The sequence below is a fragment of the Nelumbo nucifera genome, chromosome 1 (genome assembly GCF_055504915.1).
Source record: "Nelumbo nucifera cultivar China Antique chromosome 1, China Antique-T2T, whole genome shotgun sequence".
NCBI lineage: Eukaryota > Viridiplantae > Streptophyta > Magnoliopsida > Proteales > Nelumbonaceae > Nelumbo > Nelumbo nucifera.
This window is the reverse complement of record NC_142649.1, coordinates 54,355,987-54,370,545: the sequence shown is the minus strand read 5'-3', so window position 1 is coordinate 54,370,545 and position 14,559 is coordinate 54,355,987. Positions and strand designations below refer to the sequence as shown.

Below are 14,559 nucleotides of genomic sequence, written 5' to 3'. Positions count from 1 at the left end.
CCTATTCATGGCCCTTGTTCCAACTTGATGTCAAAAATGCTTTCCTCAATGGTGACTTACAAGAGGAGGTATATATGGACATTCCAGCAGACTTTTATGAAAATGTTGGTAAAGGAAAGGTGTGCAGACTCAGAAAATCTCTATATGGACTAAAACAATCACCTAGGGCTTGGTTTGACAGGTTTAGAGGGGCACTCATCCGTTTTGGATACACACAGACACAGTCTGATCACACCCTCTTTGTGAAGAGGAGAGATGCTCTGGTGTCAATTTTGATTGTGTATGTGGATGATATAGTGGTGACAAGAAATGATCTAGAAGAGATTGATGATTTCAAAAAATCATTGCAGCAAAAATTTGAGACCAAAGATCTTGGTGAGCTCAAATACTTCTTAGGGATTGAAGTTGTAAGATCCAAGCATGGGATCTTCATTTCACAGAGAAAGTATATACTTGACCTATTGCGAGAGACTGGGAAGCTGGGGGCCAAACCAACAGGCACTCCTATTGATCCAAATCACAGAATTAATGGTGTGGATGGTGAATTGGTAAAGGATGTGGGAAAATATCAAAGAATGGTGGGCCGACTGCTGTATTTGTGTATGACACGACCAAATATTTCTTATGCTATATCAGTGTTGTGAGTCAATACATGCATGCACCTCGGGTTCAGCACTGGGAAGCTATTGAGAGAAAATTGCATATCTGAAAAAGCACCCTAGTAGAGGCATTCTTTTCTCAAATCATGAGAATCTGAAGCTAGAATCCTATACAGATGCAGACTGGAAAGGATGCTTAGATGACAAGAGGTCTACATCAGGAGTGTGTACCTTTGTAGGTGGAAACTTGATCTCCTAGAAGAATAAGAAGCAAGCAGTTGTGGCAAGGTCAAGTGCAGAGGCTGAGTATAGATCCATGGCTCATGGTGTCTCAAAACTTCTTTGGGTTAGATCTCTTTTGAGTGATATTGAGGTGAAAGCAGAGGAACCTATGATGTTATACTGCGACAATCAGGCTGCAATCAATATTGCCCACAATCCAATTCAGCATGATAGGACAAAACACACTGAAGTTGATAGACACTTTATAAGAGAAAGGGTAACAACCGGAGAAGTTTGTTTGCCTTATGTCTCTTCAGAGTTGCAGTTGGCTGATGTTCTTACGAAAATGGTGGCAAAGAACAAGCTTGAACATGATCTATGCAAGTTGGGAATGTGTGACATTTACTCCCAACTTAAGGGGGAGTGTTGAAGATTAATTAGTTTTATGATGTTTTTCTGAGTAGATGTTTTATGTTAGTTGTTAGATAGGACGTGGGGACCACAATAGTTATGTGAGTCCAAATTTTATTATGTTTTTGAGTGTTAAATATGTTGTTTTATGTTTTGCCACCCTATAAGGGCATAGTTGTCTTTGTACTGTTCTATTATTTTAGTATAAATAATAAGTGAAGGGGGCGGCCAGATTATTGCTCTCTTTTCTTTTCAACTTCTCTTCTTCTCCTTCTCTCTTCCTTCTCTCTTCAAGAAACTACTTTCTTTCATATTTTTTAATTCAGTGGATTCCTACTGGATCCAATCCCCCTGAAAGACCATTTTCCTTCCCTTTTTAGTTATTTCCCTCTTTATTTCTGCTATAGTGGGCTGGCTTTATGGGCCTTAAACCTTTCTTTTTTCTCTTATGTTCTTTGGGTCAGCCACCTAACTAGGGGAACTCATGTAATTTCCCCTTTATTTTATTTCAGCATAGATATATAAGGGAGTGAGAGAGTGAAGATTTAGCTCTCTTCTCTTCCTCTTTTCTTCCACCTTCTTCCTTCTTTCTGCTGAACAGCCTCTTCTTTCTTCTTCCTTCTTATTTTTTTCTTGTTATATAATCAAAATACTATTGGCCTGGTTTTCTTCTTGGTATCAGAGCAGGTTTCCACTTCCTATTTTTCTTTTCTTGGTCCCATACACATTGTGTATGGAGAAGTAAGCTTCTGATGAATTGAAAATTGATGTTGCCCAGTCGGGGTTTTCTGGAGAATATTTATTACTTACTTAGATTGAGGCCCTAGGCAGATTCTTGGAGATTTTTCCCGGAAACCCTAGTTGACAGAAGAAATCGGACTAAGGGGTTTAGAGACAGTTTGAAGCTGGTGCTTGGGGCTTAAAAGGGAGTTTACTTGAGTATTTAGAGATCAACTCTAGTTGGAGAAGTTTCTGGAGTCCCTAGTAGGAGCGGCCACAAGTTCTTTCTTTATCTCATTTTCTCTCATTCTGCCAAGTGCTGTGAAACCCTAGTTTCTGTTGCAAAAAAGCTCAGGTTGGTGTTTTTTAATTAGTAGTATCTTATTTTTATCTTCGTTTGCTTCCATTTGATCAATTGAGCATACTAGAGGTGAGAAAAAATATCCTACAAACTCCAAATGTGGCTAGGGGTTCGTAGAGAATCTTTGTGGGGAGGTGACTACTATGGAGCTAGACAAGACAAACTATTTGGAATGGTATCAATGAATAAAACTTCATGTTTGTAATAGAGGAAAATGGAGGTATATCACTAGGAGTAAGGCAAAACCAGTGTTTTAAAAGGTGTGGGAGGTGTACGCTTGAAGGCACGCCCTCCAGGCGAGGCGCTCCCAAAATGCCCTGAAGTGTATGCCAAAGGCGCTGACACCTCTGAGGCGTATGCCTCAAGTGCAATAGGCGTACGCCTCATGCGCTTTTTTCATGATGCGTGCTTGAGGCATACGCTGATACACCTCATACACACCTCATATAAAAAGACTGGAAAAAAAAAAGAAAAAGAGGGAAGGGAAGGAAAAGAAAAGAAAAAGAAAGAAAGAAAAGAAAAAAAGAGAAAGGGAAGGGGAAGGGGAGAAAAAATAAGGGGAAAGAAAGTGAAACCCCCCCTCAACAAGACCCACTTTCAACTAGTTCTATGCATCTTTCTTCTTCTTAATATAAAAGATTAATTAAAAATAAAGAAAAAATGAGATCCCCCCTTCCTCTTCTTTCTTCCTCTTGACCCCCCTCCTCTTAAGAAGGCATACACCTCCTTGTGTTCGGGAGGCTTACGCCTCTTACATTCTAAACTACGCCTCACGCCTCTAGGTAATGGAATGCCTCACGTCACGCCTCCGCGTTTTAAAACATTGGGAAAAACCCGATGAGGATGGTCCTACCTATGAGAAGTGGATGCAGGAAAATTACACTGTTGTAGGTTGGTTGGTGAATTTTGTGCAACCTCATATCAGTCAACACTACTTGTGGATAGAGACTACGAAGGAGGTATGGGATATTTTTAAGAGAGACCTACTCACAGAAGTTAAATGTTACTAGGACCTATAAATTGAAGAACGATGTGAATAATTTGAGATAGGAGGAGAAGCCCTTAGTTGTGTATTTCTTAATATTGAAGTCTATGTGGCAGAGGAGAGGGGTGCACAAAATATGCTGAAACCCATATGCAAGTTGAGGTGAGGGACCGGGTGTTTGAGTGTTTGAGTTCTAACTGGGCTCAATCGTAAGTATGATATAATCAGACAAAATGCGTTAGCTAAGGATGAGGTGACTCTTTCTCAATCTTATGCTATGGTCGAAAGTGAGGAAAGCAATAGATGGCTTCAGATTGTGGAGGCCCCAGTAGAACACTTTGCTAATCTTGGGACGAAGCAAAAGGTGATCACTGAGAGAAAAGAGGTTGTGTGTGAATACTACAAGAATCTGAAGCAAAAAAACACCTGCTAGAAGTTACACCTAGAGCTACTACCTCCAAGATTCAAGAATAAGAATAAGAAATAGTAGTAATAATAATAATAATAATGACAGAAAGAGTGGGAATGGGAAAGGAGGCAAGGCTAATGTAGACACCTCCTCTAATTGTGAGAAGGGGCAATGTGATGAGAAGCCGTTTCTGCTCCACCCAGAAACGGCTCCACCTCTACATATGCTCACTCAAGTATTCGTGCTACTATGAATTATGCCTCTACCCTAGGTAATCATAGGATCCCCGAGTCTATTGCTTATAACCTTGTGACAAGAGTATCCACTTTATTCTCTACTTACCAAACTCCCCTACTTTGACCTTTGTTCTTCATTTACCTAAACTTAATACTAACCTACTTTTAGTTAGTAACTTGACTAAATCTCTGAAGTGCAACATAACCTTTTTCCCTTCTTATTGTGTTTTTCAGGACATAAAATCCCAGAAGGTGATTGGGAGTGGCCATGAGGCGAATGGGATATATCTGTTAGACATGTTTCAGCATAACCGAGTACAACCTCAAAAATCAGCTTTTGGATCAACAATTTCAGAGTCAGATAGTCGTGTCATGTTATGTCACCACCGTCTGGGTCATCTTTCTTTTTCTTCATTAAAGCTTTTGTTTCCTACACTGTTTGAAGGAGTCAATTTATCAAGTCTACAATGTGAGTCCTAAGAGTTTTCAAAACATTATAGAAATTATTATCCTACAAGTAATAAAGGATACATTGTTCCTTTTAACATTAATCAATCTGATGTGTAGGCCCTCGTTATCTACCTTGTATGGGAGGCTATAAATATTTTATTTTCTTCATTTATGACTTTTCTCGCTACACTTGGTTGTATCTTATGTATTCACGTGTTGAAATGCCCAAACTTATTCAATAGTTTCATGAATGTGTGCTTACCTAGTTTGACACTTGAATCAAAATATTTTGGTTAGACAATGCTAAGGAATATTTTAAAAGGGATCTTACCACTTATTTTGAGAAGTTTGGGGTTGTTCACCAAAGCTCTTGTGCTCGCACTCCTGAGCAAAATCGGGTAGGAAAGTGAAAGAATCGACACATTGTGGAAGGTACTAGAAGCATTATTTTTGCTTCCCATGTCCCTATAAGGTTTTGGGGTGATGCAGTAAAGACAATTTATCTTATTAATTGCATGCCTTCCAGGGTTTTGAGGTACAAGCCTCCCTTCAGTGTTCTCTTCCAAACCTTGAAGTGTTCTCCATTCCTTTGCGAGTCTTTGGGTGCAGGTGCATAGTTGTCAAGGCGACAAGGCACCCTTGGAGGCTCGCCTCGCCTAGTCGCCAAGCAATTTTGTATACTGTGTAATAAAATACTTTTATATTGTTATTGTTTTAGATTATAATTATAAAATAGACATTATTAAACAAAAATATTCATCTTTTGTGTTTATAAACTAATTTCTTTTTATTATTCTCTTATTTGTTAGGGTTTAATCAACACAAGCATTGCTAACTGCTGTATTGAACCCTCAAAGACTTCAGAATCTGAACCAAAAAGTAAGGGAAGAAGTGAAGAACTTAAAATTTTGTTTAATCAACACATTTCTTCTTCCACCTTTTCTTTTCTTCTTTTCCTATAACAAAAGTAGGGGTTCAGCCCCTATATTTTTTGAATTTTCTTTTCTTTTTCTTTTTCTTTCTCAAGAAGTTCATGATCCAAAATGCTTCCTCAACTCTGAATTTGAGATTAAAGATTTGGGAGAGTTGAGGTATTTCTTAGGCATTGAGGTTAGTAGATCTAAAGAGGGCCTTTCATCTCCCAGAGAAGGTATGTGTTGAATCTTCTCACTGAAACTAGGAAACTTAGTGCCAAGCCTACTTCCACTCCTATTGATGTAAATCATAAGCTCTCGATTGATGATGGAGAGCTCTTGACCTCTAGGGGTGTTTCAGAGATTGTTGGGGAAACTTCTATACTTGTGTATGACACAGCCACACATTTCCTATGTTGTGAGTGTGATTACCCATTTTATGCATGCTCCTAGAGACACATATGGCTACTGCAGAAAAGGGTATTGTATCATCTTAAGGGAACTCCCGAGAAGGGTATACTCTCTGCTAAGCATGGTCATATGAAGTTAGAGGCATATACTGATGCTGATTGTGTAGGTAGTATAGATGATATGCAATCCATATCTGGTTATAATGCCATGGTGGCTGGGAACATTGTCTCATTGAGGAGTAAGAAGTAGTCTGTTATTGCTCGATCTTCATTGAGGCAGAGTTGTTGTGGCTCAGATCTCTCCTATAAGAGATGAGAATTGATCATGATAGGTTGTTGATAATGTATTGTGATAATCAGGCCGCCATCAGCATTGCCCATGACCCGGTTTAACATGACAGAATCAAACACAATAAGGTAGGCAGACATTTCATACGAGAGAGAGAGAGAGTGGTTTCATGGGAAGTATGTCTCCCTTCCAACTCCTTAGAGGAACAACTAGCAAATATTTTGACCAAGAGAGTAGAGTGCCTAAGCTTCAACACAATATAAGCAAGTTAAGCATGATTGACATCTATGCCCAGCTTGAAGGGGAGTGTAGAGAGATTGGGCTGAATGGGCCTTAGTTTGTTTAGTTATTTTCCTCTTTATTTCTAACGTAGTGGGCTGGTCTTATGGGCATTAAACCATTTTTATTTCTTATGTTCTTTGGGTCAGCTGCCTAACTAGGGGCACCCATTTAATTTCCCCTTTATTTTTGTTGATATTTTCGACAAATTGTGTAGTCTATAATGGTAGTTATTGATTATTTATTGTTTAGAAAGGAAGTGGGGACCACAGCACTCTTGTTGGGTCCTTTTTGAGCAGGTATTTTAATTCTTTTATGCTGTTTTATGTGTTAACCACCATGTAAGGGCATATAGATCTTTGTACTCTTGATTATGTTAGACTATAAAAATATTGAAGAGGGCGGCCAGCATTATTGCTCTCTTTTGTCTCTCAAATCTCTTCTCCTCCTTTTCTCCTTTCTTCTCTTCTTCTTCGAGAAATATTCTTTTCTTTTACAGATCTTTATTTCAGCACCTTTCTACTTGGTATCAGAGCTCGGCTAGGGTTTCTTGGAGTTTTTTCCATGCAGTCCTAGACTATAAAAAATATTGAAGAGGGCGGCCAGCATTATTGCTCTCTTTTCTCTCTCAAAACTCTTCTCTTCCTTTTCTCCTTTCTTCTCTTCTTCTTCAAGAAATATTCTTTTCTTTTACAGATCTTTATTTCAGCACCTTTCTACTTGGTATCAGAGCTCGACTAGGGTTTCACATGCAGTCCTAGATCAGCCAATTGCATGAGGAGATAAAGGGGTGATCGATCTACTTTAAATTGCCCAATTATTGCAATTTTTTGTGTGATCTAGTCATCAAGAGGGTGATCTATGATTTGGCATCAAAATCAGGAAGAAATAGAGTGCAAGGAAGAGTCCTAGTCAAGTTGGACACTTCAATTTTGATCTGATAATGGGCGCTCAGGTATTGTTGGACTTCTCTAGGTATTCTATAGAAGGCGGTTAGGTTTCTGGAATTTTCTAGGCCTTTTGGAGTGGCCAATTCACTTTTCTCTCCGATGAGAGATAGTGGGAGGAGAGAGATTTCTCTCCACATAGAGTTTTCTTCTTGCGAAAAGGTTTGTTTCTTTTGTGTATGAGATTGATTTGATCTTGGAGGCTCTCTACCTAATTATTTTCTGCTTTTGAACTGTTTGAAGTAAAATGGAGAGTTGGAGTACCGAGCAAAAGTCCACTGGTAACATGGGTCTGAGTATTGGAGGTAGTAGTGATATTTTTAGGTCTAGAATATTACTACAGTGAAGTTTGATGGTACAAATTATCTAGAATGGGCACAATCAGCCAAGATGGCCATTGGTGCTCGTGGGAAACTAGGGTACATCACTAGGGAGAAGAAGAAACCTGATACAAATCCCTTCCAGTGGGTACAGAAGAATTACATGGTGATGACTTGGCTATGTAACTCTATGTTACCTCATATTGGTAAAAATTTTTTGTGGGTTAATACTGCAAAGGAGAATTGGGATGGAGTGACTGAAACCTATTCTCAAAACAAAATGTAGCTAGATATTAGTTAAGGAATCAGGTGATTAGTACAAAACAAGGAGATAGACCTCTAGCCACTTATTTCTTCATGCTGAAAACTCTTTGGTAGGAGATCAACCACTTAGAAACTGTGGTTTGGGAGAGTATGAATGACGCAGTAACCTATCAGTTGGTTGGGCTAAACCCTAAATTCGACATTGCCAGGCAACATCTCCTTTCTAGAGAAAGTGTGACTCTTTCTCAAGCTTATGCATTTGTCTATAGCAAGAGTTTGAGATCAAGGATCTAGGTGAACTGAAATACTTTTTGGGAATTTTCATCTCTTGGAGGAAGTATGTGTTGGATTTACTACAGGAGACTAGGAAGCTAGGAAGTAAACCAGTTGATACTCCTATTGATCCAAATCATAGAATTAATGCTTTGGATGGTGAGTTAGTTAAGGATGTAGGAAGATATCAGAGAATGGTAGGCCAGCTACTATATTTATGTATGGCACATACAGACATCTCCTATGTTGTTAGTGTTGTGAGTCAGTATATGCATGTTCCTCGAGTTCAGCACTAGGAAGCTATTAAGAGGATAATTGCAAACCTAAAGAAGCATCCTAGCAGAGGGATTCTCTTCTCATACCAAGAAAGATTAATGCTGGAATCCTACATAGATGTAGATTGGGCAGGTTGCTTAGATGACAGGAGATCTACATCAGGGGTATGCACCTTTGTGGAAGGAAACTTGGTCTCATGGAAGAGTAAAAAACAGTCAGTTGTGGCTAGATCAAGTGCAGAGGCTGAATATAGATCTATGGCTCATGGTGTTTCAAAACTACTTTAGGTGAGATCTCTACTGAGTGAGATTGGAATAAAAGCTACTTAGATCCACTCAAGTCTGATAGCCAATTTCGGACCCTTTCCTCTTCTAGATCCTTCTCTTGTATTCTTGTGCTTCTTTCTTCAAGGCCCTAGCCTATCCTTTGCCTCCACTGCAGCTATTTCCAATGACAGAGTTTTGGGGGAGACCAATTCCTCCAAGAGTAGTTTTAATTGAGAACCATGAGAAAATTAGTACTTGTGACACGCTATAGAAAAGGAACCCCACTCCTATTTATCTCCTCATTGGTGTGTTCTCTGCAAAGCAAATAGTGAATCATGTTTTCACTTACCCATCTCCTTTCCATTTGACACTAGCAGTTGGGAATAATTCCTTGCTTTTGTTTGGTTGCAGGTGGTCTCTTCCATCCAACGTGGCAAGATTTTGTGCTCCCTCTTCATTTGTTTGGCCAAAGAAGAGAAATACAATCATGTGGAGAAGCCCAAGAGCTACAGTAATTGGGGCACTATAGGAGAACAAATGCAAGAACTTTTAGAGAGAGGACCAAAGAAACCTTGAGTGAATGTACAACTATCAAAGTAATTCACTAGCTAAAATCATTGGATTTATTCTTGAACTTCTCAATGGATGACCTCATGAGGAAGTAGTACAAAGTGGCCCTTACACCAACTTTGGAATCCAAGACTTGTAGCTTCTAGAACAACATGATGGATACATTAAACTCAACTTTGATGGAAGAAGCAAAACAAACCCAAGCCCTTAAGGTGTAGGAGGTGTTTTCCAAAATGAGTTAGGCCATGTGTTGGCACCCTTCTCAGGTCTGATTGGCCCTAATGACTCATTGAGTGCTGAAGTTTTGGCAATTTTTTAAGGGGTAAATAGAACAAAGGAGCTGAATGTACACAAATTGATTATTGAAAGAGACTCACAGTTGTTGTAAGTGGCTACTATACAAGGGAAATGGTTTGTGGATATACAAAAATCAGTTCAAAAAGTTTAAATGGATAACCAGGGGAATGAATATTAAAACTGAATGAGTGCAAAGGACAATGAATAGCATGGCTGACACTATGGCAAAACAAGGGGTTGAGGAATCAAAAGTTTTGATCTCAGTTGTAAAGAACTTGGGTAGTGGAGATAAGCTGTTTTATCTACAACTGATTTCTATATACTTGTAATTCTCTTTTAAACTCTTAATGAAATTTTCAGTTATTGATCAAAAGAAATTACTAATACAGTGGTATAGATGATGTTTCCTTCAAAGCAATCAAGGACAGCAAAAACTAATGCATGACCTATAAAAAGAAAAAGACCAAGAAAATAATAATGCTGGTTTGATCAAGCAAATTTTCTATGGTGAAAAAGCATTACTGCATCCAAGTTTAGGAACGAGCTCATTGATTGGTGCAGCAGCTTGTTCATCAGGCCCAACATCTATACTTTCAGGCTTATTAGATGGATCAGAAATTGGCGTGACAAATCCATGCTGACCAATGGCTTGGAAAGTATCGTAGAGACTATCCCATATTCCATTCTTAATAGATGCCACCTGCGATTAATAACAATGGGAACAAAATTACTATCACCCATGTGACCACTGACCAGTTAATGCTTTTTAACCATTAATGCACCAGTTGCTTCAATACAATGTATACCAAAAGCTCAAAAATGAAGAATGTGTAGAACTAATTTTACCAACCAAAATATGCAATAGTATTAATAACAAAGGACATACCTATTAAGGAGTGGACAGGAAGCCACTTATTAATGAAAACTGCAGAAAGAGGTTTGAAAGAGGTTTGAAAGGAAAGCCCTGTGGAGGAAAGTAGTGGCATGTAAATATGGGGTGATGGGGTTTGCGTGGGATACTAAGGAAGTGAAGTCTTCTTATGGAGTTTGTGTGTGGAAAGGAATAATGAGTTTTCAGTCAGCCTTTCTTGAATGTCTCCTTCAAGGTTGTGAATTGTTCAACAATTAAATTTTAGGATAATTATCAAAAAAGTAATAAAATTTTGGGAAGATGATTGGGCAGAGATTGGAAAATTCTGTGATTTTTGCTCGTTTGCCTACCATGAGAGTAAACATCAAGGTAAAGATAGCGTGGAGCTGCCTATTAGGAAGTGTGGAAAGAAAGAAATAGAAGAATAATTGAAGACAAGGTTTGAGAAAGGGATCAGATTGCTCTTTTATGTAGGAAAAGGATTATGGATTGGGTTCTTAATCTCCTGGTTTTTAAGGAGTACCAAAAGATATTGGTGCTATTTTTTCGTCTCTTCTTGAGTTGGATTCAAGCAGTAAGTCTTGTCTTTTCGTTTCTCTTTTTGACTATTTTGTAAGATGTTGGAGGTGATTCCTGGTCACCCTTGCTGATGTACTTTTCTTTTTATTAATAAAATTTTCTTTTTTTATTTACTTCCAAAAAAAGGAAAAATCAAACAGGAAAACACATAAAAAAACGGTCAATGAAAAGGAAAAAAATACAACATAAATTACAATGACAAAACCAAAATTAAAAACGCAAAGAACTAATCCATGACACAAGGGACCCAACCAACTTAAACCTACCACTCACTCCTGGACAAGCTATCAGCTAGAGTAAGCCATAATCATCTGAACAAGATGTCACTTAGGATAACAAAGATCTAGTTTCTATAATGTGACATCAAGATGCCATTGCCCATCTAAGTCATCAATCCACCACCCCAGGACCATTTGGAAATTTCCATATCCCTCCACTCCCTCACTTCTAAAGAGGACAGCAGTCTAAGCTTGTAGAGGAGGGAAACGATCTTGGTATAAATGACATCACCATGCTCAACAGGACTTGCATAAACCAAAATAACTATTCTAGTCCTGATATCTAAATACCTCACCAACCACATAGAGAGCAATTTACAAGCAAGCAACCTTCAAAGTTGAGTTCCACAACTCCTTGGGGTAAGGAGAACAAAACAGAAATGACAGTCTGTCCATGAACTATGAAGAGCTGAGCTTGCTATAGACTGCCACCCATTAGCAATTAATTCAGTGTACAAGTAGAAACATACCTTGTCAAAATCTTATCATAGCTCTTCACATAGACTCTGGAATCATCTCTTGTCAAAACCCAACTATATTTCTCTACATAAATATTTCCTATCCTAGGTCAATGATAGAAGATTGTGAGAAAAGGCCAAAACCCCCACTAAGGACTCCAACAACCATAGAGAACCAAAGAGAAACACAAAGTGCTTCCAAATGTCTGGCACATAGGTACAAGAGATGAATGGTGTGTTGTGCTGTACTGCTGTAGAAGGTGGTCGGCCATCTAGAAGGTTACAAGACTGGTGAGAACTGTCAACCCACTGAAGTACTACAGTTTAGTGAAGATTACATCCTTTTTTCTGAAAGACAAGTAAAATAAAATTTATTGAAAGAAAAAAAAAAAGAAAATACAAGAAAGGTGACCAGAAGTCACCTAAGAGAATAAATAAATCCACCTAACACCCAACCACCATCCAACACCAAACCCTCTACATCACAACCAAAAGAAACACACCAAAAAGTGAAACTCTCCAATCCAAAAGACAGGCAAAAAAACATCTGAACAAACCCTAACACATTCCCATTCATATGAGCTTCAAAACTAGAATTCAACAGACGAACCTCCTAACCAACCTAAGAAAACATATACCAAACCCCCAGTAGATGACAGAACCCAAAAACATCTACATGCTGGGCTCCAGCTTATAATCATAATAAGCAAGACTCTACCTAATTACTCAGCTTCTCCAATGGCTTTGTTAAAATTCAGGTCTGCCTTAGAGTTCTGCCTGTCTGAGATCAATTATGTAGAAGAAGAAAGGTGAAAGAGAGAGAGAAAAAGAGAGGAGAGAATTCTGGTTCGAACTGAAAGAGTCAACATGACTTCTCCCAGTCGGCCAGGAAGTATTTATATTATTATTAAAACATAACTGAAAAGACCTATGTGCCCTTACTTAAGTTAAGAGCACTTGTTCCAACACACCATTACAGATCAGCAACATTAATCTAGGTATAAAGACAGAAATACCCCTACGCTAACACTCCCCCTCAAGCTAGTGAGTATATATCATATACTCCCAGCTTGTTACAGATATAGTCCACTCTTCCCCGACTCAAGCCTTTTGTAAATAAGTCAGCCCACTGATTTCCTGTATTAACATGTGTAGTGTCTAGCTCTCCATTCAGCACCTTTTCCCTCACAAAGTGACAGTCAACCTCAATGTGCTTGGTTCTTTCATGAAACACTGGATTAGAAGAGATATGAACTACAGCCCGATTATCACAATAGAGCTTCATTGGAGTGTTAATGTTGTACCCTACTTCCTGTAGAAGGTTCCTTAGCCACACTAATTCACAAGCAGTGTGCGCCATAGCCCTATATTCTGCTTCTGCACTGCTTCTTGCCACAACCATCTGCTTCTTACTTTTCCATGTCACCGGGTTACCTCCCAGAAACGTGCAATAGCCTGTAGTAGACCGCCTATCAGACATAGAACCGGCCCAATCAGCATCAGAATACCCTTCTATTTCAAGTTTTCCCCCACTCTTGTATATCAGACCACGACCCGGAGCCCCTTTTAGATACTTCACAATTCTCAGCAATGCATTCCAATGAGGAATAAGAGGTTTTTGCATGAACTGGCTTACCACACTGACTGCAAATGAGATGTCTGATCTGGTAATGGTTAGGTAGTTCAGTTTGCCCACAAGTCGTCAGTATCTGCCAGGGTCTTCAAACACTTCACCCATATCACTGCTTAGCTTGGTGTTTGTGTCCATGGGTGTTTCAGCTGGTTTGGCACCCAACAAGCCTGTTTCTTCCAACAAATCAAGCACATACTTCCTCTAGCACAGGTTAATACCATACTTGGATCTCGCTACCTCTATCCCCAAGAAGTATTTCAGCTTACCCAGGTCCTTTGTCTGAAAGTGATCCTACAGATAAGTCTTCAGCCTGTCAATACCAATGTTATCATTCCCAGTAATAACAATATCATCTACATACACCACCAACAGTATTTTTCCTCCCGAAGAGTCATGACTAAATACAGAATGGTCAACTTTGCATTGTTTCATACCAAACTTCTTTACCACCTCACTGAATCTACCAAACCATGCTCGAGGAGACTATTTAAGCCCATATATAGCCTTCCTTAGTCTGCACACCTTACCATCCTCCCCCTGAGCAACAAACCCTGGAGGTTGCTCCATGTAAACCTCCTCGACTAAGTCACCATGCAAAAAGGCATTCTTGATATCAAGCTGAAATAGTGGCCACTCATACATGGCTGCAAGAGAGATCACAACACAAACTGACCCTATCTTAGCAACCAGTGAGAATGTCTCTGTATAGTCAATACCATAGGTTTGGGAGTACCCTTTTGCAACTAATCGCACTTTCAGGCGTTCAACACTACCATCAGGCAGATACTTAACCGTATAAACCCATTTACAACCAACAGCTTGCTTCCTAGGAGGAAGAGCAGTGAGGTCCCAAGTATGATTATGATGAAGGGCTGAGAGTTCTTCTTCCATGGCACGGCACCACCCTAGAGAGGCAAGGGCTTCCTAGACATCTTCAGGAACAATAACTGATGATAACAGGTTAACAAACTGGAGATGGGAAGCGGAAAGCTGAGTAAGAAAAACATAATTAGAAATGGGATTAAGGGTGCAAGTACGTTTACCTTTCCGCAAAGCAATGGGTAGATCAAGCTCAGATGCTAAGTGCGGATCTGGTGCCGGATCCGTCGACAGAGATGTAGCCGGAGGAGTAGTAGCTGGTGCGCGTGGGCGATGTGTATACACATGATGGATAGGTGGGTGTTCAACAGGCGGTGGCACCGAAGGCAAGGATTTGGGCACGACTGGAACAAAGGAAGGAGG

At 39.4% G+C, this 14,559-nt stretch overlaps 1 protein-coding gene across 2 annotated transcripts in view; it reads right to left on the bottom strand.

Annotated features, from left to right (window-relative positions):
• The window catches only part of NOV (Histidine kinase-, DNA gyrase B-, and HSP90-like ATPase family protein), a 74,689-nt gene that overhangs the window by 30,715 nt on the left and 29,415 nt on the right, over nt 1–14,559 (bottom strand). For both annotated transcript variants that reach the window (XM_010248802.3, XM_088896791.1), the window contains exon 5: nt 10,021–10,198. In XM_010248802.3, the coding sequence (XP_010247104.2) occupies nt 10,021–10,198 (178 nt within the window). The remainder of the gene's footprint in view (nt 1–10,020; nt 10,199–14,559) is intronic.